This window comes from Eleutherodactylus coqui, chromosome 1 (genome assembly GCF_035609145.1).
Source record: "Eleutherodactylus coqui strain aEleCoq1 chromosome 1, aEleCoq1.hap1, whole genome shotgun sequence".
Taxonomy (NCBI): Eukaryota; Metazoa; Chordata; class Amphibia; order Anura; family Eleutherodactylidae; genus Eleutherodactylus; species Eleutherodactylus coqui.
In genome coordinates this window covers 534,816,087-534,839,746 of record NC_089837.1, presented here as the reverse complement: position 1 = coordinate 534,839,746, position 23,660 = coordinate 534,816,087, and the positions used below count along the sequence as shown (strand labels likewise).

Below are 23,660 nucleotides of genomic sequence, written 5' to 3'. Positions count from 1 at the left end.
CACAACTGTGCAAAAGGAAACAAAAACTAAAGGGGAATGCTCCCTCTATCGCCCCCTAACCCGGGAGGGGGCCCTGCCTACTCGGCAGACCGACTGCGCTGATAAGTGCGAGCCTGCACTCGAACCTGGGCCACTGACCAGTCCCTCACTGGAGGCCCCAGCACAATACAAAAGGAGATACAAAACCAAACCAAACAGTAAAGAACTTAGCTTCAAATGAAGAGCTTCCACCACTCTGTGTTGCTCCGACGCTGTCTAACATAGGACTGAAGTGAATTGACCAGCACAGGAGTAACAGTTACAGTTAGCACTGCTTAAATAGGAGCAGAGCTACTTAGCACCAGGTGCTGACTGACATTAATCTTGCAACCACCACACCTCTCAGCTCCAGAAGAGGTAGGAATGCTGCTAAACCCTGGTCTGTCCTGAAAGCAAGGTGAAAACCTCAGAACGGCTGCAACAGTACATCCCCTTCTAGGAGGGGCCCCAGGACCCTTAAGATCAGGACGACCAGGGTTTGATCTGTGAAATTTTTTGACTCGACGGGAGTCCAAAATGTGACTTATTACCAACTGCTCCTCCCCATCCGCTAGCACAGGAGCCGGGGGTGGAGGGTCATTTCCAGGATCAATGAATCTTTTGAGCAGAGATTTGTGGAAAACATTGTTAATTTTCATCGCCCTGGGAATTTCTAACCGGAAGGCCACTGCGTTAATCTTCTCAATTATTTTAAACGGACCGATAAATCGCCGGCCCAGTTTAGCGGCTGGTTGTTTGAGTTTTATATTTCTGGTAGACAACCAAACCAAGTCTCCAACACGGAATTCCGCCCCCTCTGGGCGGTGACTGTTAGCAACTCGATTTCTCCGCTGAACAGCTCGCCGTAACTCTCTCTCTGGACCTCGGCCATAATACGCCCAGAAGAATCCGGCTGCCCTAGTGCCGGAGCCGTAGCAACACACTTCTTCAATTTCTGAACCCTCTCAGGATCCATCTTAAAACCCTCTTGGGTATAAGCTTTGAGCGTCAGTCTCTCAGAAGGAGGTATGCGGCTCCTGGGGAACTCGTAGTCAGGGAGAAGTTTAATAGCACAATCTCCCTGTCTGTGCGGTGGTAATTTGTCTGCCCCCACTGGGGGAAGCCCCTCAGAGAGGTCGGCGATGACCTCCGGCAGCTCTTTTGTCTGAGTAGAAGCTACATCATCAACAGAAACACAACCGGACAGACAACCAGGGCTCCATTCAACAATGTCCCCCTTCTCCCAGTCTACTACGGGGTTGTGTAGACGTAGCCAAGGCAGCCCCAAGACTACTTGCGAAGGCAGGGATTCTATGACATATAATATTATAATCTCCCTGTGGAACAGCCCAATTTTTAAACGGACGTTAGGCACACAAAACCTCAGACTTCTCTGCGATAGTGGAGCAGCATCAATGGCGGATACGGGAATCGGAAACTCCAGAGCCTTCATCTCTAAGCCTAAACATCTGACCATCTCCCGATGTATTAAATTAATACTAGCTCCACAATCCAGAAGGACTCTTATGGGGCTGCCCACACTATCAGACAGGATAGTGTGGGATATCAGATGGCCTAGAGGGGCCCCCTCAGTAATCTCCGGGTCATCAAGTCCTGACTGGCAATTATGACGGGGACAACACTGAGCTTTGCGACCAATGTGGTTACAGGAAAAGCATCGACCTTTACACTGTACTTTGTTCCCATTCCTAGCCCTGGCAGCCAGAGACCCCAACTGCATGGGCTCCTCCACATCGGCTGATAAGAAGCCCGAATCTATGGAGAGTTCCTGATGTCTCTCCCTGATCCGTCTCCCAGCTTTGATAACCAGAGACATGGCCTCATCAAGACTGCGGGGTACTGGATAACCTACCAGTACATTCTTGATTTTATTGGATTGACCCCAATGGAACTGGCTCTTTAAAGCAGGGTCATTCCACTGGGTTTCTGCTGCCCAACGTCGAAACCCAGCACAATGATCTTCGACAGAGGAGTCTCCCTGTCGTAAACGTCTGATATTCCCTTCAGCCACCGATATCTTGTCTGGGTCATCATAGATTAGACCCAATGCAGCAAAAAAGTCATCCAGCGAGTCCAAGGCCTCAGACGTTGGGGGTAATGAAAAAGCCCATGCCTGTGGCGCCCCCTGCAGTCTAGACATGACAATGCCCACCTTCTGGGCGTCGTCCCCTGAAGACACTGGACGCAGTCTAAAGTAGAGCTTACAGGCATCCCGAAAGGATCCGAATTTCTGCCTATCCCCAGAAAAACGGTCGGGTAGCTCAATTTTTGGATCCTTGCTGGGAGCCTGCAGCGCAGTTTGTCGCTGTTTAATCTCCACGACCTCCGCAGCCAGTGTACCGAACTGGTGCGACAAAACCTCAAGGGGATTCATAGTAACAGCACAGAATCTCCCTGAGTAGGTAAGGGCTGGTCAATCTGTTGCGTCCTCTGGACGTGCAACCTCAATAACATAAATCGAAAGCACAACTATGCAAAAGGAAACAAAAACTAAAGGGGAATGCTCTCCCTATCGCCCCCTAACCCAGGAGGGGGCCCTGCCTACTCGGCAGACTGACCGCGCTGATAAGTGCGAGCCTGCACTCGAACCTGGGCCACTGACCAATCCCTCACTGGAGGACCTAGCACAAAACAAAAGGAGAAACAAAACCAAACCAAACAGTAAAGAACTTAGATTCAAATGAAGAGCTTCCACCACTCTGTGTTGCTCCGACGCTGTCCAACATAGGACTGAAGTGAATTGACCAGCACAGGAGTAACAGTTAGCACTGCTTAAATAGGAGTAGAGCTACTTAGCACCAGGTGCTGACTGACATTAATCTTGCAACCACCACACCTCTCAGCTCCAGAAGAGGTAGGAATGCTGCTAAACCCTGGTCTGTCCTGAAAGCAAGGTGGAAACCTCAGAATGGCTGCAACACATGGGCTCAACATTTATGTTGCAATTCTTGTTCAGTTAAGCAACAAGAATGGCTGAAAATTAAAAAAACAAAACAATCTATGACTCTTGCTCTGCCTATGGTTTGGGGGGAGCCTACAAACCATTCAGATGACTGCTATTTCTGCTCGACTCCGCGTATAAAGGCTGGATTGTCAATGAAGAACATAGGAACAGTTCAATACCCAAATCTTCCATCTTGTATTCGACCTATTCCACATTCAGATAGTTGACCAGTTCCTACTCCACCCCAACATTATGAGTTTGAAGTAGAAAATGAAGAAAGTGTGAAAGAAGAAGAGCCCAACAAGCCTTCCACATCCCATGACTTTGAGGTAAATGATGATGCACCGCACAGACTGAATCAAGTGGAATTGAGTGATCTCATTATTCTTAATAGATTATTGTTACTAGATCACTAGATTAATATTTTATAGTTAAAAGGGGTTGTCCCGCGGCAGCAAGTGGGGGTATACACTTCTGTATGGCCATATTAATGCACTTTGTAATGTACATTGTGCATTAATTATGAGCCATACAGAAGTTATTCACTTACCTGCTCCGCTGCTGGCGTCCTCGTCTCCATGGCTCAGTCTAATTTTGCTGTCTGCTTGCTTTTTTTGACGCGCTTGCGCAGAAGGGTCTTCTTCTTCTGGTTCGTCCGGGCACGAGCGGTGTTTGGCTCCGCCCCCTTCTACGCGTCATCGCGTAGCTCCGCCCCTGTCGCCTGTGCCGATTCCAGCCAATCAGGAGGCTGGAATCGGCAATGGATTGCACAGAGCCCATGGTGCACCATGGGAGAAGACCCGCGGTGCACCATGGGAGAAAACCGCAGTGCATCCTTGGGAAAAGAACCGGCGGCCATCTTTGGGAAACGTTTTATAAGTTGATGAAACACAAGAACTGTGAGTAGAAACCTGCTTTAAAAGCCATTTACACTGGTGCATAGTAATGTATGCTTAAGAAGGGGGACTGGGCAAAAAAAAGAAAAATCACTGTTGCCTCGAGGCAACCCCTTTAAGGTTAGGAGCACAAATTCTTGCAACAGTTTCAAAACAGATTCCAATCAGAGTCAAACTTGATTAGTACTAATGCTGTTGTGAATTGCAATTGATGGTTCCTTGCTAGACCTGCGTGTCTCAATCACAATGTTTCAGAACTTTTGTCTCCAATTGAACCCATCTCCATAGATATTCACTGTAGATTGCAGATTTGTTTGTTCGCCACATACTTAAATAAAAATAACTTGTTTAAAAAGAAAAATAATCCAGTTGTTTGCTGCAACGATAATGGCTGATGAAATGTTTGAATTTGAGCCCTGATCCAACTGAATGGAGGCTTCATAGACTCCTCCAAGCTTAGTGTGAAAGCTGCGTTACTTCATAACAGCAACCGTCTGCCTTCTATTCCTGTTGGTCATGCAGTTCACATGAAGGACACTGATGCAAACATGACAGCCCTCCTCCACTCCTTGCTTTTTATGTATGTGGGACAGTAGAGACAGGAAATCACATTACATTCAGACTGACCTGCAAGAAATCTTGACTCCACCAAGAAAAATGTTGTTGCCTCTTGTGGACCCAAATGATGTTCTTCTTCCATCCTTTCATATAAAGCTGGGTTTAATGAAACATTTTGGCAAAGGTATGACCCAGGAAGGACGGGCATTTAAGTACTTATGAGATAAATCTCCTAGAGTGAGTGATGCAAGGGTTAAGGAAGGTATTTTTGTCGGGTCACAAATTCGACAACTTTTAAAGGATCCTGTGTTTGACCAAATGTTGGAGGAAAAAGAAAAGGAAGCTTAACAAGCCTAAAGGGAGTTATTCATGGATTCTTAGGCAACAAAAGAGATGACAACTACAGTCATTTGGTGACCGGACTTCAGGAAAAATACCATCAACTCGGATGCAACATGTCCCTTAAAATCCATTTTCTTCACTCCCACCTAGACTTCTTCCCTCTTAGTTGTGGAGCTGTCAGTGATGAACACGGAGAACACAGATATCACGGCGGTTGTAATGAAGCAATGCTTGCGGACTACTGCTGGTCTGTGTGTAGGGATGCTCCGGAACTCACTTCAAGAGGCAAGTCAAATGAAAACGATCTCATGAAGTCACCACATGATTCTCTTCACACCAAACTGCTGGCCAGGAAATTTTCCATCACTTTAGAACTCTTAGAATGTAAAGGTCATTACCAAAAAATTCAAATGCACTTTCAATCTTGTTAGGATATGTAATTAAAATGTACCACCGCAGCACCGCGCCGCCCTACATTGTATCCCTCATCCACAGCACCGCCCTACATTGTATCCCTCATCCACAGCACCGCGCCACCCTACATTGTATCCCTCATCCACAGCACCGTGCTGCCCTACATTGTATCCCTCATCCACAGCACCGCGCTGCCCAACATTGTATCCCTCATCCACAGCACCGCACCGCCCTACATTGTATCCCTCATCCACAGCACCGCGCTGCCCAACATTGTATCCCTTATCCACAGCACCGCACCGCCCTACATTGTATCCCTCATCCACAGCACCGCGCTGCCCTACATTGTATCCGTCATCCACAGCACTGCGCCGCCCTACATTGTATCCCTCATCCACAGCACTGCTCCGCCCTACATTGTATCCCTCATCCACAGCACCGCGCCGCCCTACATTGTATCCCTCATCCACAGCACCGCACCGCCCTACATTGTATCCCTCATCCACAGCACCGCGCTGCCCTACATTGTATCCCTCATCCACAGCGCAGCACCCCCCTATATTGTATCCCTCATCCACAGCACCACGCCGCTCTACATTGTATCCCTCAGCCACATCACCGCACAGACCTACATTGTATCCCTCATCCACAGCACCGCCCGCCATTGTATCCCTCATCCACAGCACTGCTCCGCCCTACATTGTATCCCTCATCCACAGCACCGTGCTGCCCTACATTGTATCCCTTATGCACAGCACCGCGCTGCCCTACATTGTATCCCTCATCCACAGCACCGCACCTCTCTACATTGTATCCCTCATCCACAGCACCGCGCTGCCCTACATTGTATCCCTCATCCACAGCACCGCCCGCCATTGTATCCCTCATCCACAGCACTGCTCCGCCCTACATTGTATCCCTCATCCACAGCACCGTGCTGCCCTACATTGTATCCCTCATCCACAGCGCCGCGCCACCCTACATTGTATCCCTCATCCATAGCACACGCCGCCCTATATTGTATCCCTCATCCACAGCGCAGCGCCCCCCTATATTGTATCCCTAATCCACAGCACCGCACCACTCTTTATTGTATCCCTCATCCACAGCACCGTGCCACTCTTTGTTGTATCCCTCATCCACAGTGCAGCGCCACTCTACACTGTATCCCTCATCCACAGCACCGTGCCACCCTTTGTTGTATCCCTCATCCACAGCACAGCGCCGTCCTACATTGTATCCCTCATCCACAGCACCGCGCCTCCCTTCATTGTATCCCTCATCCACAGCACCGCGCTGCCCTACATTGTATCCCTCATCCACAGCACCGCGCCGCCCTACATTGTATCCCTCATCCACAGCACCACGCCGCCCTACATTGTATCCCTCATCCACAGCACTGTGCTGCCCTACATTGTATCCCTCATCCACAGCACTGCTCCGCCCTACATTGTATCCCTCATCCACAGCACTGCTCCGCCCTACATTGTATCCCTCATCCACAGCACCGCGCCGCCCTACATTGTATCCCTCATCCACAGCACTGCTCCGCCCTACATTGTATCCCTCATCCACAGCACAGCGCCACTCTACACTGTATCCCTCATCCACAGCAACGCCCTACATTGCCTCCCTCATCTCAATCCATCACCCAGCCCGGGCTGTCCGCTCTGCTGACGTAACCAGACAAAGCGACCCTTTTTATTTGAACCTCTCATTCCGCCTCCAAGACTTCTCCAGAGCAGCACCTGTCCTCTGGAACGCACTACCAAAGGCTACCCGAGCAATCCAGGACTCACAGAACTTCAGGCGTGCTCTAAAAACGCCCCTCTTCAGGGAGGCATACCGCATTCCGTAAACAAACCCCTCTGTACCCCCCTGATAACATGCTCTCTGCCCTAGTGACCGCAATCCTTGCTAGCCACCAACAACTGCCCCTGCAGTCACACCGTTTATGCCATCTCACTGCTAAATGTCTGACCATTGTCTATGTGTAAAGCATCCCTCACTCTCCACCTCCCCATACCGTGCACATCTCCATCCTGCCATACCGTGCACATCTCCACCCCCCCCCCCCCCCCATACCGTGCACATCTCCAGCCCCTTTACCTTCTGTATCCCCCCATTACTCGTAGTATGTAAGCTGGTTGGAGCCGGACCCGCACCCCTATTGTCTCCATCAGCTGATTACTATGTAACCGCGGTTCTGTAATGTTTGTACTTTTGTCTTTCTGTATCCCCCCTGCCTATGTAAGCGCTGCGGGATATGTTGGCGTTATACAAATAAAGTTTATTATTATAACTAGAGATGAGCGAGCACCAAAATGCCCGGGTGCTCGTTGCTCGAGTCGAACTTTTTGTAATGCTCGAGAGCTCGTTTTGAGTAACGACCCCCATTGACGACAATAGGCGACTCGAGCACTTTTGTATGGGACCGATGCTCCGCATAGGTCATGACTTGTGAAACACCCAAAAACATCAGAAAGTCATAGAAACACCACATAAACGGATAGGGAAGGGCAGGGGCAGCATGCATGGCTGCATCTGAGGCTCCTAGGTCCCACTATTAAGCCAAAATGGGGGCAAGAGTCTGGCGTCACCCCCCTAACAATTTACTTGGGACAAACCCTCATTAGCAAGGCACACGCAATGGCACAACTAAGCTAAGCACCACACTACCTGCAACCATTGACAATCACTGCCTGCGGGTGACACTGCTGCCCCTTCTCCTGGGTTACATGCTGACATTGCTGTCCAATCCCCTCGTACGACCCTGCGTCCACAGCGCACACAAAAGTTTCCCTGTGCAGCATTCAGCTGCCTTCATGCCACACGCTCGCTTCATAGCCACATCACCCTCATGTCTATTTATAAGTGCGAACTGGATGAGGAGGAACCAGAGGCACACACTGCAAAGGGCTGGCAGGGCCAGGCAGCGACCCTCTTTGAAAGTGTGGGTGATAGCCCACAATGGGGTAGAGAATTGATGATAAATTGACGTACGATCATCATTCCAATCCCGTGCCACCTCCGTCAAAAAAATTGTAAGGAGCCTCAAACATGGGCATAAAGGGGACTCAGGTGCCAGCCCAGCACTTCTACACATCTCCACAATGCAGCAATACTCTGTGTGGGAAGCACGTGAGCGGGCCCAGGGTCAGACTCGGTCCCAGCCTCCACCTTGTGTGACCCAAGGTGCCGCAAGTTAAATAGCTATGGGAAATCCATGAGTCCCCACACAATTCATTCTGTGTAGGAGTCAGATAGCTCAACACCACAATGGGAAGTCTTTGAGTTCCTTGGCCTAGCCTATGCTGTTGGTGCACAAAGATGGTATTACGCAAGAAGAAATCAGAGCGCCCAAACATGGCAGAGTTTCACCCCGCCAAGGACCTCGGCCCACATTTCTACACTAGTCAGTCAGTGTATTTGTGCCAGACAGGTAAAACACCGCTATGGGAAGTCTTTGTGCACCCACAGCATAGGCGAGCCCGAAAAACTCAAGGAAAGTATTACACATAAAGAAATCAGAGCACCCAAACATGGCAGTTTCACCCTGCCAAAGACCTCCACCTCGGCTCACACCCTCATTAATCGTGGGCATAAAGCAGACTCGGATGCTAGTGCAGCTGTGAACATCTCATTAATGCAGTAACACTCCTTTTGTTTGGCCCAAACCAGTGTCTCAGATAACTGTGGTAACACAGGAAAAAATACATATTGCCCAGTGCTGATTCTCAGACCTCAAGCAGGAGGAGGAGGTGGCATAATAAGGCCAAGAAACCATGACCGAGATAGGACCCGCAATACTCTGTGTGGGAAGTATGTGAGCGGGCATTGGGTCAGGCTCGGTACCAGACTCCACCTTGTGTGACCCAAGGTGCCGCGAGTTACATAGCTATGGAAAAGCATGTGTCCCCACACAATTCATTCTGTGTAGGTGTCAGATAGCTCAACACCACAATGGGAAGCCTATGCTGTCAGTGCACAGAGATGGTATTACAGAGGAAGAAATCAGAGTGCCCAAACATGGCAGAGTTTCACCCCGCCAAGGACCTCGGCCCACATTTCTGCCCTTGTCAGTTAGTGTATTTGTGCCAGATAGGTAAAACACCGCGATGGAAAGTCTTTGTGCACACACAGTATAGGCAGACCCCTGTAACATTTCTGTAGCAGCAGTATAGGCGGACCCCAGTAACATTTCTGTAGCAAAGGTATAGGCAGACCCCAATAACATTCATGTAGCAGAATTATAGGCAGACACCTGTAACATTTCTATAGCAAGAGTATAGGCGGACCCCATTAACATTTCTGTAGCAAAAGTATAGACGGACCCCATTAACATTTCTGTAGCAAAAGTATAGACAGACCCCAGTAACATTTCTGTAGCAGAATTATAGGCAGACACCTGTAACATTTCTATAGCAAGAGTATAGGCGGACCCCATTAACATTTCTGTAGCAAAAGTATAGACGGACCCCAGTAACATTTCTGTAGCAAAAGTCTAGGCGGAACCCAGTAACATTTGTGTAGCAAAAGTTTGGCGGACCCCAGTAACATTTCTATAGCAAGAGTATAGGCAAACCCCTGTAACATTTCTATAGCAAGAGTATAGGCAGACCCCAGTAACATTTCTGTAGCAAAAGTATAGGCAGACCCCAGTAACATTTCTGTAGCAAGAGTATAGGCGAACCCCTAAATATTGGTGTACAAAGAGTATAGGCAGACCCCTGTAACATTTCTGTAGCAAGAGTATAGGCGGACCCCAGTAACATTTCTGTAGCAAAAGTATAGGCGGACCCCAGTAACATTTCTGTAGCAAAGGTATAGGTGAACCCCTGAAAAATTGGTGTACCAAGAGTATTGGCGGACCCCATTAACATTTCTGTAGCAAAAGTATAGGCAGACCCCAGTAACATTCCTGTAGTAGAAGTATAGGCAGACCCCAGTAACATTCCTGTAGTAGAAGTATAGGCAGACCCCTGTAACATTTCTGTAGCAGAAGTATAGGCAGACTCCTGTAACATTGATGTACCAAGAGTATAGGCGAACCCCATTAACATGTCTGTAGCAAAAGTATAGACGGACCCGAGTAACATTTCTGTAGCAAAAGTATAGGCAGACCCCAGTAGCATTTCTGTAGCTATAATATAGGCGAACCCCTGAAACATTGATGTCCAAAGAGAATAGGCGGACCCCATTAACATTTCTGTAGCAAAAGTATAAACAGACCCCAGTAACATTTCTGTACCAAAAGTATAGGCAGACCCCTGTAACATTTCTGTAGCGAAAGTATAAGCAGACCCCAGTAACATTTCTGTAGCGAGAGTATGGGCCGACCCCAGTAACATTTCTGTAGCCAGACTATAGGCGAGCCCCTGAAACATTGGTGTCCAAAGAGAATAGGGGGACCCTTCTAACATTTCTGTTGCAAAAGTATAGGCGGACCCCAGTAACATTTCTGTAGCAAAGGTATAGGCGGACCCGAGTAACATTTCTGTAGCAGAAGTATAGGAAGACCCCAGTAACATTTCTGTAGCAAGAGTATAGGAGAACCCCTGAAACATTGGTGTCCAAAGAGAATAGGCGGACCCCAGTAACATTTCTGTAGCAGAAGTATAAGCAGACCCCAGTAACATTTCTGTAGCAAAAGTGTAGACGAACCCCTGAAACATTGGTGTACCATTAGTGTAGGCGACGGACGGAAAAATTAGTTAGATACAGTATAGGCGAGGACCAGAAAAATTGGTGTACCAAGAGTACAAGTGCACCCCTGAAAAATTGCTCAACTGCGAGGGCAAGTGAAACCCATAAATATTTTTTAAAGGTACAGCTCGCTGTTGCTTAATTTGTAACAGAGCCTGGAGGCAGCCCTGTGAAAAACTTTGGTTTCTGTTAAAGTATCAATACTTTTGAAACTTTGAAAAATTGTAAAAAAAAAGCCTTTTGGGCTGCAGTAAAAATTGGCAGTTCAGCATGATGGCATGCTGTTTTAGGAGGAGGAGTAATATGAGTGATTGACAAAGCTATTTTATTTTGTGGTGATAGAGCATGCTTTTTTCTCCTGTTGCAGCGAAAACAATCATTAGGTTCCGCTGCCTTCCGCCGGTGAAGAAGAGAAGTCTGGGGAAATCCAGGCTTTGTTCATCTTTATGAGTGTAAGCATGTCGGCACTGGCAGTTGACAGGCGGGTATGCTTATTTGTGATGATTCCCCCAGCTGCACTAAACACCCTCTCTGACAAGAGACTAGCGGCAGGTCAGGCCAGAACCTCCAGGGCGTACAGCGCAAGTTCATATCCAGCTTTGACACCCAATAGTTGTATGGGGCAGAGGCATCATGAAGGGCAGTGGTACACCCTCACCATCTTTTTACAGTGCTCTCTCCGACTTAGCCTTGACTGGTGAGTGGTGACACAGTCTTGCTGGGGAGCCATAAAGCTGTCAAAAGCCTTGGAGAGTGTTCCCCTGCCTGCGCCGGACATGCAGCCTGATCCCCATTCCTCCCCTGCTACTTGGCCCTCTGAACTGCGTTTTCTGCCACTAGCACTGTCAGATGGGAATTTTAGCATCACTTTTTCCACCAGGACCCTGTGGTATTGCATCACTCTCGTACCCCTTTCCTCTTCGGAAATGAGAGAGGAAAGGTTCTCCTTATACTGTGGGTCGAGAAGGATTTACACCCAGTATTCCGTGTTGGCCAGAATGCGTCTAACGCGGGGGTTATGGGAAAGGCATCCTAACATGAAGTCAGCTATGTGTGCCGGGGTCCCAGTACGCAACACATCGCTGTCCTCACTAGAAAGATGACTTTCAGGATCCTCCTCCTCCTCCTCTACAGCCCATACACGCTGAACAGATGAGAGGCAAGCAGCATGGGTACCCTCTGCAGTGTGCCCAGCTGTCTCTTCCCCCTCCTCCTCCTCCCCTTTTCCCCTCCTCCTCCAAAACGCGCTGAGATATAGACATGAGGGTGGTCTGGCTATCAAGTGACATACTGTCATTCCCCATCTTCTGTTCCAACCGCAAAGCATCGGCCTTTATGCTTCACAGCAAACTTATCAGCAGGTAAAGCAGCTGGATGGTAATGCTAATGATTGCCGCATCGCCGCTCACCATCTGGGTAGACTCCTCAAAGTTTCCGAGGACCTGCCAGATATCTGCCATCCATGCCCACTCCTCAGTAAAGAATTGCGGAGGCTGACTACCACTCCACCGCCCATGTTGCAGCTTGTATTCCACTATTGCTCTATGCTGCTTGTACAGCCTGGCCAACATGTGTAGCGTAGAATTCCAGCGTGTGGGCACGTCGCACAGCAGTCGGTATTCTGGTAGCTGAAATCAACATTGAAGGGTCCTCAGGGTGGCAGCATCCATGGTGGACTTGCGGAAATGTGCGTAGACGCGGCGCACCTTGCCGAACAGGTCGGACTAATGGTTGTAGTTTTTCAGAAACCGCTGAAGCACCAGATTGAAAACGTAGGCCAGGCATGGCATGTGTGTGAGGCTGCCGAGCTGCAGAGCCGCCACCAGGTTACGGCCGTTGTCACACACGACCATGCCCGGTTGGAGGCTCAGCGGCGAAAGCCAGAGGTTGGTCTGCTCTGTCAGACCATGCAACAGCTCAGGGGCCGTGTGCCTCTTGTCACCTAAGCTGATTAGTTTCAGCATGGCTTGCTGACGCTTGCCCACCGCTGTGCTGACGCGCCGTAGACGTAGTAGACCCGGAGGTGGTTAATGTCCTTCGTCCCACCTTGTGGGGTGCTTGGCCATCATATGCCTGCGCATGCTGGTGGGGGTGAGGCTGGTAGTGGTGACTCCCCGGCTGATCTTGGTGCAACACAGGTTGCACACCACTGTTCATCAGTCGTCCGTGCTCTCACTAAAAAACATCTACAACTTTGAACACATAGCCCTCTGCATGGTGGCTTGCCAGGAGGGGGTTTCTTTGGGCAACAATTGGGGGGATTCTTCACTCTGGCCCTGCCTCTATCCCTGGCCACCCCACTGCCTCTTCCAACCTGTGCTGCTGCTGCACTTGCCTCCCCCTCTGAAGCCCTGTCCTCAGTAGGCTTAGCAAACCAGGTGGCGTCAGTCACCTCATCGTCCAGCTGCTCTTCCTCCGAATCCTCTGTGCGCTCCTCCCTCGAACTTACTGCGCTTACTACTACCTCACTGACAGACAACTGTGTCTCATCATCCTCATCCACAAAAAGCTCTTGAGACAGTTGCCGGAAGTCCCCAGCCTCATCACTCGGACTCTGGGGACTTTCCAAAGGTTGGGCATCGGTCACGACAAACTCCTCAGGTGAAAGAGGAACCGTTTTTTCCCACTCAGGGCAGGGACCCGAGAACAGTTTCTGGGAGTCTTCCTGCTCAGAATATGTCTTTTTCATGGAGTGAGGAGGCTGGGAGGAAGGAGGAGCAGCAGCCAGAGGATTCAGAGTTGCAGTCCCTAAGCCGGGAGTAGTGGACGGCGTAGAAGACTGGGTGGTCGATACATTGCTGGATGCATTTTCTGCCATCCACGACAGGACCTGCTCACACTGCTCTGTTTGTAATAAAGGTCTACCACGCGGACCCATAAATTGTGATATGAAGCTGGGGACCCCAGAAACTTGCCTCTCTCCTAATCCCGCAGCAGCCGGCTGTGATACACCTGGACCAGGAACTCGGTCTGTGCCCACACCCTCACTTGGACGTCCGCGTCCTCGACCCTTACCGCTACTCCTCATCATGGCGGATTAAGAATAGAGCAGGGCCCAAATAAATTACCCCACTGTACAGCACTGACAACTGTGGCTAATTCACCGCACACAGAGACTTGTAGATAGCGGAGGCTCTATGCTGTGACTTGTGTCTTGCGCTGATACCTAGGGGTAATTTACCGCTCGCAGAGACTTGTAGATAATAGAGGCTGTGTGGAGTGGGAGAAGACTCTAAAGCCAGTGGATAGTGCTGGTAACTGCGGCGATCTCAACCCCACCAAGGAAAGGGTATTGTGAGACGCTCTGCACAGCGGCAGAGCTGAAATACTCTGCAGTGGCCCCGGTAATATTACAGCACTGTTTATCGGTGAGACCGCTGTCTAATGCACTGCAGACACAGAACGGTATAACTGAAGTCGTTCGCAGCAGGCTAGGAATTATTAGAGTGCAGTTTCACGGTGAGAGCTGGTTGTACGGCACTGCAGGCTGAGAACGCTATTACTGACAGGCTGAGAACAGGCCTAGATGCGTAATACAAAAATGGATGCACTACTGCTCCCAGCCAGCGACAACAGTAATGCACACGGTCAGATGTAGCCCTAAGAAGGACCGTTGGGGTTCTTGACAACTGGATCCTACTCTAACACTTTCGCTATATCAGCAGCAGCACTTTCCCTAACCTCTGCAGCATGCATCTGAGGCGAGCCGCGGGCGGGACCAGTTTAAGTATTCAGCGATCACCTGATCTCACCAGCCACTCACTGCAGGGGGATGGAGAGGGCTGGCACGTCACAGCAGGAAGTGGTAATGTCTTCCCCGCATGTCTATTGGCTAGAAAATAGCGCTAAACATGCGGGGAAGGAAATGCAATTGACTCGAGTACCGCGTGGTGTTCATCTCGAGTAACGAGCATCCTGAGTGCCCTAATACTCTAACGAGCATCAAGCTCGGACCAGTGTGCTCACTCATCTCTAGTTATTACCTATAATATATCACAGAAACCAGTGCTAATAAAAACCTTCTCTGTCAAATTAGTTTTTCTCATTCCATAATTATGTAAGACCTGACACAGGAAGTTAGGGAGACATTCCACAATCTTCTTCTTTTGTTGGCCAGTGGGATAGAAGAGGAATACAATTTGTAATATATGAAAATATCTGTTCAAAGTAAAGAATGTCTCTGCCCCCCCCCCCCCCCACCAAGCTCTTCACCTGATGACTACACCATCGCCCCAGCAGGTTTCAGCCCAGTTAGTACTCAGTGATCCTGGGAGGTTTAGCCCAATTTACACAACGGTTATTATTCGGAATCATTCAAATGAACAAAGCGGAATAATAATTGTTCAGTTTGAATGCAGCCAATGACGAATAACGAGGGATAATCATAATCTCACTCATCGTTCAGCTTTGGCCGGCCTGAAAACTCGCGCTGCTTGGCTGGGGCATTTATCATGCCATTTAAACACCGCTCATTCAGTGTTTCACAGGAAGATGGAACAATGCCTCAGCAGCGCCACTTATTGGATGGCGGCATTCCTGCAAGCACATGTTAGACTCTATAGAAGCCTTATAGCAAAGACTGGTAATTGAAACTAATTCCGAATCCATACACAGACAGCTGTTTTAGGTTGTTCTGCCCCTCATCAGTGTGCTGTAGTTTCATTTCTGCACCTGGAAGGTGAGTGAGGAGACGTATAAGGCCATCCATGCAAGACTTGTATAGTCTAACATTGATGTTCAGGAATGCTGCCTTCCAATAGGTGGCGCTGCAGAGGTATTGTTGCATCTTCCTATATATGCAGAGAAGCAAGCAAGGCCTTATGAGTCTCCTCAGACCTTTTAGGAGAAAACTCATGTCTATTGGCCTCTCACTAGCCATGTGAGACACACAAAACTCCCGTGAGTATGAACTCTGTGCTGTGGAATGGAGTTATGCGGCCCACATGAGCGATTTTTTCCCTGACAGCGATGCTGCTTGGTAAACAATTGCTGCATGCTCTATTGTTTGCGTGCCTCATAGCACATCGCTCATTGTTTTCAATGGGACAATCAAACACATTGCATGCTGTGCAGCGTTGTTGCCCATTGAAAACAAAGGGAAGCACTTGCTGATACTCCGACACATGTGAAACAGGCGCCGCAAGATTGGAATTTCTCAAAAGTGATGCGAAAAGTTTTGCATGAAAAACGCCTTGCATCTGCAGGTAAAACACAACATTGCCTCCTCTGGTGACCCACTAGTTGCCACGTAGCAGGGAGGTGAAGGCAAGCTCAAAGGAAAAGGAAAAAGGCTCTTGAATTGTGGAAGGGACAATGCCCATCGATCCCACCTGTCCTCAAACACTCTGCAGTATTGCAAGCTGGCAGTGGTTAGAATACCGGCTGCTGTGTACCCAGCTTTCCCAGGCTTCTGCACGCATGCGAAGCAGAAGCTCAAATCGCCCACCTGATCCGTTCTAACGCACTCCAGAGCTCTGCAGTATGCAGACAGCGGCCACCACCAGTTTTGTAACAGTAAATTGGATCCGATTTATGAATCCAATCTTCAGAGAATCTGGTTCCGTGTAACACGGACGAGGGGCACTAATTAATTTACAGTTTAATTCTCAAAGAAAAGAGCAGAGCTTATTTACAGAAAAATACAAAAGGGATGTTACAAGAAAAATGGCAGGAGACTTACATGTGATGTCACAGACCGTAAGATAACAGGGGATACAACAAGAGGGCTACCATTCTGTGGCGTGGAGTCTCGCCCAAGAAATCATTTAGTCCTCACGTAAGTGACCTCCAAGGGGCTGACAATTTGGGGTCCGTGAGCTCCCACTTTTACCTTCTCCCCCCTCCCTCTGAGGTCACACAGAGCGCGCGGGGGGGTCGTAGGAACTCTAAAAAATCGTAATTCCTTACTTCCAGTCATATCTTCACACCTGGCTGACTGATTGGAAATATAGGCCCGGCGTATTTTTAGTCCCGACTATACCTACGCGCTGAGTCCACACATGAGTAGTTTCCGATGTATCTGGTCTGAGATACGCATACACTGGAGAGAAAGAAAATTCATAGATTTGAATTATTTATTAAATGGCTGAGACTTTCAGTATTTATCTTTTTACTATTTATATAGTTAAAGAACATTTTGGGGTAAGTTTTACTCTTTTTGGCAAGGAGTCTCTCTGTCTCCATCTTTGCTGTTTGTTTTTTTTACGTTGGTGTAATCTAAAGTTCCAAGGCACCTCTCATATTCTGCGTTGTGGACCGGGAGGTTCATGGCACAACCACATAGTCATTATAATCATGTTGTCCTCTATGTGGCCTGCGGTGGCTCCTTCACTCAGCACAATATTATCCTGCCATAAGGAACAGAGCAGCTCAGATCAGGGATGGTACTTGCAGCCCCAGGCTGCTATCACACTGATCACCTGCTTTCATGTGAATTAACTCCAGTTGGGTGTTTGCTAAGAATTTGCCAGCAGCTACTCTTTATGGATGTGTGTCCCATTTGCTTGGTTATATCACGCCCAGTGACTCCCAGCCTCATATATGTACCAGACGGACCAGAGCTGATCCAGAGCGGGGCATCTTCTGAAGACATGGCGCTCTACAAGGTGACAGTGGCCACAGGAAGTGAACCCTTCGCTGGGACCGTCAATAGCATCTCCATCAGTCTTGTGGGGGTGAAAGGAGAAAGTGCTAAGCAGGAGCTGTCCCACCTGCTGCTACCTGGAACGGTGAGTGGTCTTGGAGTTGGGCCAGCCCCAGCTGTATGTGGTCCTTGAGTGGTAGGGTCCCAGTAGGCTTCTATTCTTTGGTAGAATCACATTAACGAGGTCACCATGGGCCCCTTATCCCCAATGAAGGAGAAGTGACAGCCATGTGTCACTCGGCTCCTGCAGCTCTGGAGTCACATTAATCTGGGGCCCACATGTGCTTGGGCTTTATGTGGGTTTCCTTTAGAAGTTCCACAGTATTCCTCCTTTCCTGTGAGGGTCTGTAACCTTGGAGGTTGAAGAACATGGAACACATTTACTAGGGCTGTTGCACCCCAATTGTGCATACATGGCGCCTTCTCTTTGGCGCAAATCAATTTTGACAAGTTCCCTACTGATTTGTACCAAACAGAGCAGATGTTGGGATTCTATCATGGTGGAAAGTTATTCCCTATCCACAAGACCAAATTGCAATGTGTAGATGTCCAGTCAGAGTATCTCCAGAGCAGCCGTCCTTGTGGGGCTTCCCAATATATAGTGGTTAGTACTTACAGTTGCAATCCAAACTATACACACATACACTGAAAATTAGGTTTATTTGTGCAGCGTCTGAGGAGTGGGCTCTGATATTATTGTATATTAATGCCACCAGGAAACTCAGCGTTTGACAGGGCTTGGATGCAGGAAGACCCCTACCACACCCCTATCTCCCGATAGGCTCAGTTCTGTAAGGTCCTAGCAGCACTGTGTGTAAAGATATTTGCCTGCCCTGGAGGGTTAGGGTTAGAGATTATTGTCCTGTTACGTTTACATTATTTTTTGCAAAGACTTCCTTGTTACAGCTGTAATATGGAAGCATGTACAGTTAATAATGTAAGGCTAACAGCAAAACAATCCCTAACCCTCCAGGGCAGGCAAAAATCTCTACAGACTATGTCTCCCTGTAGCAGCTGTCCCTCTTCCATCTTCCCTGGGAAACTGCTCGCTCCGGGCAGAAGGGAGACTTACAGCAGGGAGCAGCAGCAGCAGCGGGGAAGCGCTGGACTGCACTCTCCTGCCACCGCTGCCGCTCCATGCCGCCGCCACTGAGGAGAGAAGGGAGACGCACAGCGGAGAACAGCAAAGAACGTCCAGGGAACAGACGACAGCATCGGGGAGCAAGCCTTATGGCCGGGGAGCCTGCTACAGTGACACCAGCAGAGCTTAAATCTCGGCCGCCCAGGGAGCCTGGGACAGTGACAGCAGTAGTGGGGAGGACAACTGTGCGCCGGGAGCAGGGATGGGAGAATTATACTGGCTGTGTTTCCTGAACAGATACAAATCACAGACTGACACTAGAGAGTTGGTAATTAGTAGGGTAGCATCTAGACTGCATGTCTCTCACACACATCTCATCCTTCAAACAAGCATCCACATTCTTTAATGCAACCAAAACGTTTACGTTCTACTCTCTTTCCTTTCCCTGCACAGTACCTTAAACATTACAATGTTGCATTAACCTTCACATAAACAATAGAACATTTGGCATGCTAAATAACTTTAGAGTCTTTTGTCCTTAAGTGCAAAAAGAAGGGCAAACATAAAGGCACTACAAAGTCTCTTCATACAGGAGTCTCCTATCAGCATCAGGCAGTCCTTGTAAGGACAGGTGGTCCCATTGACTACTCAGACTCTGAATCCATTGTACATCCCATGGGCGAGGAATACTAGACCATGAGCTTAGACCTAAAGAGGCCAAAGAGGATGGACTGTCTGGGTCTTTGAGCCTTATCTCCCCATTTAGTTTAGGGTACTGCTCGAGGTGCTGCCACTCTTCACAATAGCTGTCTTGCAGTTGCTGTAACAGAGTCCAATTAGACTGGGTGCTGGAATCCTCTATGTTGGAGAAAGCTAAGGGTGGCCCACTCATGAGATGGCATAGTTCCTGGTTTCATCTGGACCACCAAATAAAGCTGGACTTTCAGGTCCTCAAAGTCCCGTACAAAGGGACACAACCCTGAAGGAATAGCAGCTCTAGCTTCTAGGTTATTTTTGTGGATGATGATCCAGGGAAAAAAGAAGGGCTCCCTGCTGGATTGGCTAGTGTCTCCCGAGGCAGCAGGCATCTTCTCTTCGTCTGAGGAGATGGACGTCGGCGGAAACCTTTTCCTAGCTGGCACTAGGTCTCCAGGCCTCAGAAAGTGCTTTTTGGAAGGCTCCAGGCAGTGGTCTCTCAGCAGCAGAGAAATAGGTGCTGGCAGTGGCATTGCCAACCCTGGCAGCTCCAGCTCGTCGCCCCAGTAGAAGTGGGGTTGCATGGGAGGATACCCGGCTGGCATTCCTACTATCACTTCGGTAGCCATCTCTTCCGTGTCAGGACTCACTCTGTTTTGGAGAGAGAGGTTCAGTGGCTCGCTCACTGCAGTGGAAGACTCCTTCTCTGGGTGGTCCTCAGCTGCAGACTTCTGTGGAGGTGACTGCCCTAGTTTCCCTTCAGGCACGGTGGGAAATTTTCATGGGCAAATAATTGCAGAGGGGTTTTCTCTCTGATCAGTGTGAACAGGCACAGGAAGGAACTTATCCTGTTTGTGACACCAAGATAGCTCTGCCCTGCAGCGTCCGAGGAGTGGGCCCCAGCCTAGCAGATGGCAGGGATGAGTTTAGGCCTTGTCACGGTGGCACTACCATCTCCCACCTGGAGGGAAACCAGGGACATGTCCAAGGGGTCGAGAGCAGGTTATAAAGGGGGTTAACCTTGTGCGGTTTACCTTGATTTTCTGGTCACATGTGACGCCACTGTTCCTTCCTCCATGGCGACTTCTTGTCAGAATAAAAGTCTACACATGGGGTTAAAGTTTAAAGGCAGAAGCGTGAACGGTAAGTAAAGCCGGTTACTGGAATGTAACTTGTAATACAGTCCAACACAGTCCATAATTTACATCCATTGGCAGGGTATTCAGTGCAAGAGAACATATGATATAACAGGGAGGAAAACGCGGGAGAACAGAATGGATTACGCGGGCCAAGTTATCTGTGCTTCTCTGTACCCAGACACCGTCTCACAAACACTCACCGACTCTCTACCGGCACACACTCACAGAATTGTAGAAGGCTCCCAGCACTGCACGGTGGGAACTCGCACTTGTTGCAGATTCTTGCTCTCACTTAATCTTCCAGGAGGGAAGACTAAGGGGTCCAAACCACCCATTTGCAATCCTCTGAGCCTCTTCCATATTCACCTCCACACAGACTGAAGGCGTCTGTGTCTAGGCCAACTCCTCTCCGGTCTCTCTTCAATCCAATAATAAATAATAACATAATAATCTTTATTTGTATAACGCCAACATATCCCGCAGCGCTTACATAGACAGGGGGGATACAGAAAGACAAAATTACAAACATTACAGACCCACGGTTACATAGTAATCAGCTGATGGAAACAGTAGGGGTGAGGGTCCTGCTCCAACGAGCTTACATAGTACAGATAATGGGGGGATACAGAAGGTAAAGGGGCTGGAGATGTCAAAACTAAAAAAAACTCTCTCATGCACTGTGCAACCACATATATAAAACAAGGTCACATGACGTACAAATAGATACTTTTCCAGGCATAACCCAGACTGTAACCCATTCAGTGCTGAAGCTATACAATACACATCATATTCACTCATGTGAAGCACATTGACAATACACAGAAGCACAAGACTACATATACCATTCAGAAACACCCAGAAGCTTCCACAAATAAACTTCTGTATATTACATTTGCCAAATTTGCAAACTTTCAACTGTGTTTTTTTGCAATATAAATCTTTTCACACAACTAATATAGCTTTTATGACTCCTGCAGTCTCCCCTCTTCACGTCCGGCGCCTTTGGTCCTCAGTGGAGCCCCTCCTGCTGTTCTGACCTGCTGCAGACGTGACGACAACCAGACGTCAGCTCTTCTTCAATAAGTGGGCATGGCCATGCCCAAGTGGTCACCCTTACATCAGAAACGGGCAGAGATTATGCCAAAAACTTACTCCAGCTGGTGGAAGCAATGCCTCTTAAGGGGGTTGTACCAAAATGTCAAATTATCCAGCTACATGCTATCCGCAGGATAGGGAATAACTTGCTGATCAGTGGGGGTCTTACCACTGAGACCCCTGACAATCTGGAGAACGGGACTCCTGTGTCCCACTCTCCTGCTACAGTTGGGTCACTTCTTCCCCCTGAAGCGATGTTACTCTGAATGAAGCGTTGGCCAAGTATGCACAGTCAGCACTCCTTTCACTTAAATAGGAGTGATGGAAATCCCCCCGTGGGTGCCGCTCAGGTATCTCCGCAGTCCCATTGAAAGTGCATGGAGTGTTAGTGTGCTTGCACAACCAGCTCCTCATATAGTTTGCTCCTCATTGTAGGGGGTGCAGTTACCCCACAGTGAGGAGGACGGTGAACATCGAACCCCCGGTCTCAAGATTGGCTGGAGTCTCAGTAGGGAAATCCCCATCGATCTGCACATTATCCTCTAAGCTGTGGACATCCTGTGGACGGGGATAGCTGTATATTGTGCTCCACCCTTTTACTACATTTGTGACTGATAGATAAGCCCAGGCTTCAGTTAGATTGGCCTAAGAAATGCTGCTCTGAAGAAATAGGCCCCAACGTTTTATCTTCCCGTTCTCCGCCCCTGTTCAGAGGCTTCCATTTGCTTCCATTCCGTCGGGTTTCTTTTTTCTTTGGATTGAAAAATAAGGCTGCAAACTGCTCTATTTTCTATTAAAAAATGTAAATCTGACAGGATGGAAGGAAACTGAAGCCTCTCACAGAAATCAAGGGGAAACAAACAGATTATTTTTTTCAGTTTCCTCCAAAAACAGATGGAGACCCTGAACTGACCGTAACGCAGGTGTGAAAGCAGCCTTAGCCGCACTATTCTTCAGCCAGCTCCCGGTGTGCTCAGCTGGAATACGCCACACTTGTGGATTGATTCTCTTAGTATAACTATCCATGTAACTGAAACAGTGCAGCCACTCTCCAGGCTCGCAGTCCTACATTACAGCTCCTCCTCGAAGCCCTCAGAGATGACTCATACCTCAACCCAACCTGGGCCTACCACAGGCTTCCCCTTGTATTGAGCTGGACACTGCAGTCACTTCTTCTTGATTTACTCCAGACCAAGTACCACCTTCATGTAATCTCCCCTGTTGGTGATTGTACAATGTGCTGTCTCTCCTCGCTCCACACATCTACTGTGCCTCAGGGTACTACTGTGAGGGTTCTTAGTGACGGAAGCTCTGCATGTGATCACTGGAGGTCAGGGGGCAACAACCTTTTCTACTCAAAGAGCCACATTTAATTCAGCAAGTCAAGATCTCATCCCCCCATAACACACAATGTATTACTCCTATCATCACTGACCCCAAGAGCTCACAATCTAATTTATGTATCTCACAGACAATGAATCAACACCTACTATTTGTGTTTGCAGACCTCATTGCCCTATACATGTCCTCCTTCTATAGACACATTGGTCAGTCCTCCACCACTGGTAGATTTAGTTTGTTCATGTTCCTTCTGCCTCTACAGGTGTGTGACTATGAGCTGAACATCGAGGAGGATATTGGGATGCTCCTGTCTGTGCGACTCTTCAAGGAGACTTACCTGTTCCCGGTCCAGGATGCCTGGTACTGCCAGTATGTCAAGGTCATCAACCCCATTGGGAAGCTTCACCTGTTCCCCGTGTACCAGTGGGTCTCCGGGGACAGCAGTGTGCTGTTCCCAGAGGGGAGAGGTGAGTAATCCTGAGCAGGGGGATGATCCAGACATGGGGGGTAAACCAGGATAACATATAGCTCCACCCAGAGAACATGTCATGGTCCATAGTCAGGCTGATAACTCCTGGCCATCCAGTCACCTGTTATCCCGCTGTGTTGATCCACAGGAAGAAGAACAAAATGGAGGTCAAGGAGAAGGATAACAAACCTTCCTGAAACCAAATACTCCAATTAGTATAAATCCCTGGGAAAGCGGCCCGCCCCAGCATCAAGTGTATTATAACAAGTCAATCATTTTAACAGGAAAGGAATCCAA

The 23,660-nt window shown here is 48.7% G+C and overlaps 1 protein-coding gene across 1 annotated transcript in view; it reads left to right on the top strand.

Annotated features, from left to right (window-relative positions):
• Nucleotides 1–17,443: 17,443 nt before the first annotated feature.
• LOC136591805 (polyunsaturated fatty acid lipoxygenase ALOX15B-like) overlaps nt 17,444–23,660 on the top strand; it is a 99,614-nt gene continuing 93,397 nt past the window's right edge. The window contains exons 1-2 of the mRNA XM_066588552.1: nt 17,444–17,627; nt 23,157–23,361. Coding sequence (XP_066444649.1) covers nt 17,490–17,627; nt 23,157–23,361 — 343 coding nt within the window. The 5' untranslated portion in view covers nt 17,444–17,489. The remainder of the gene's footprint in view (nt 17,628–23,156; nt 23,362–23,660) is intronic.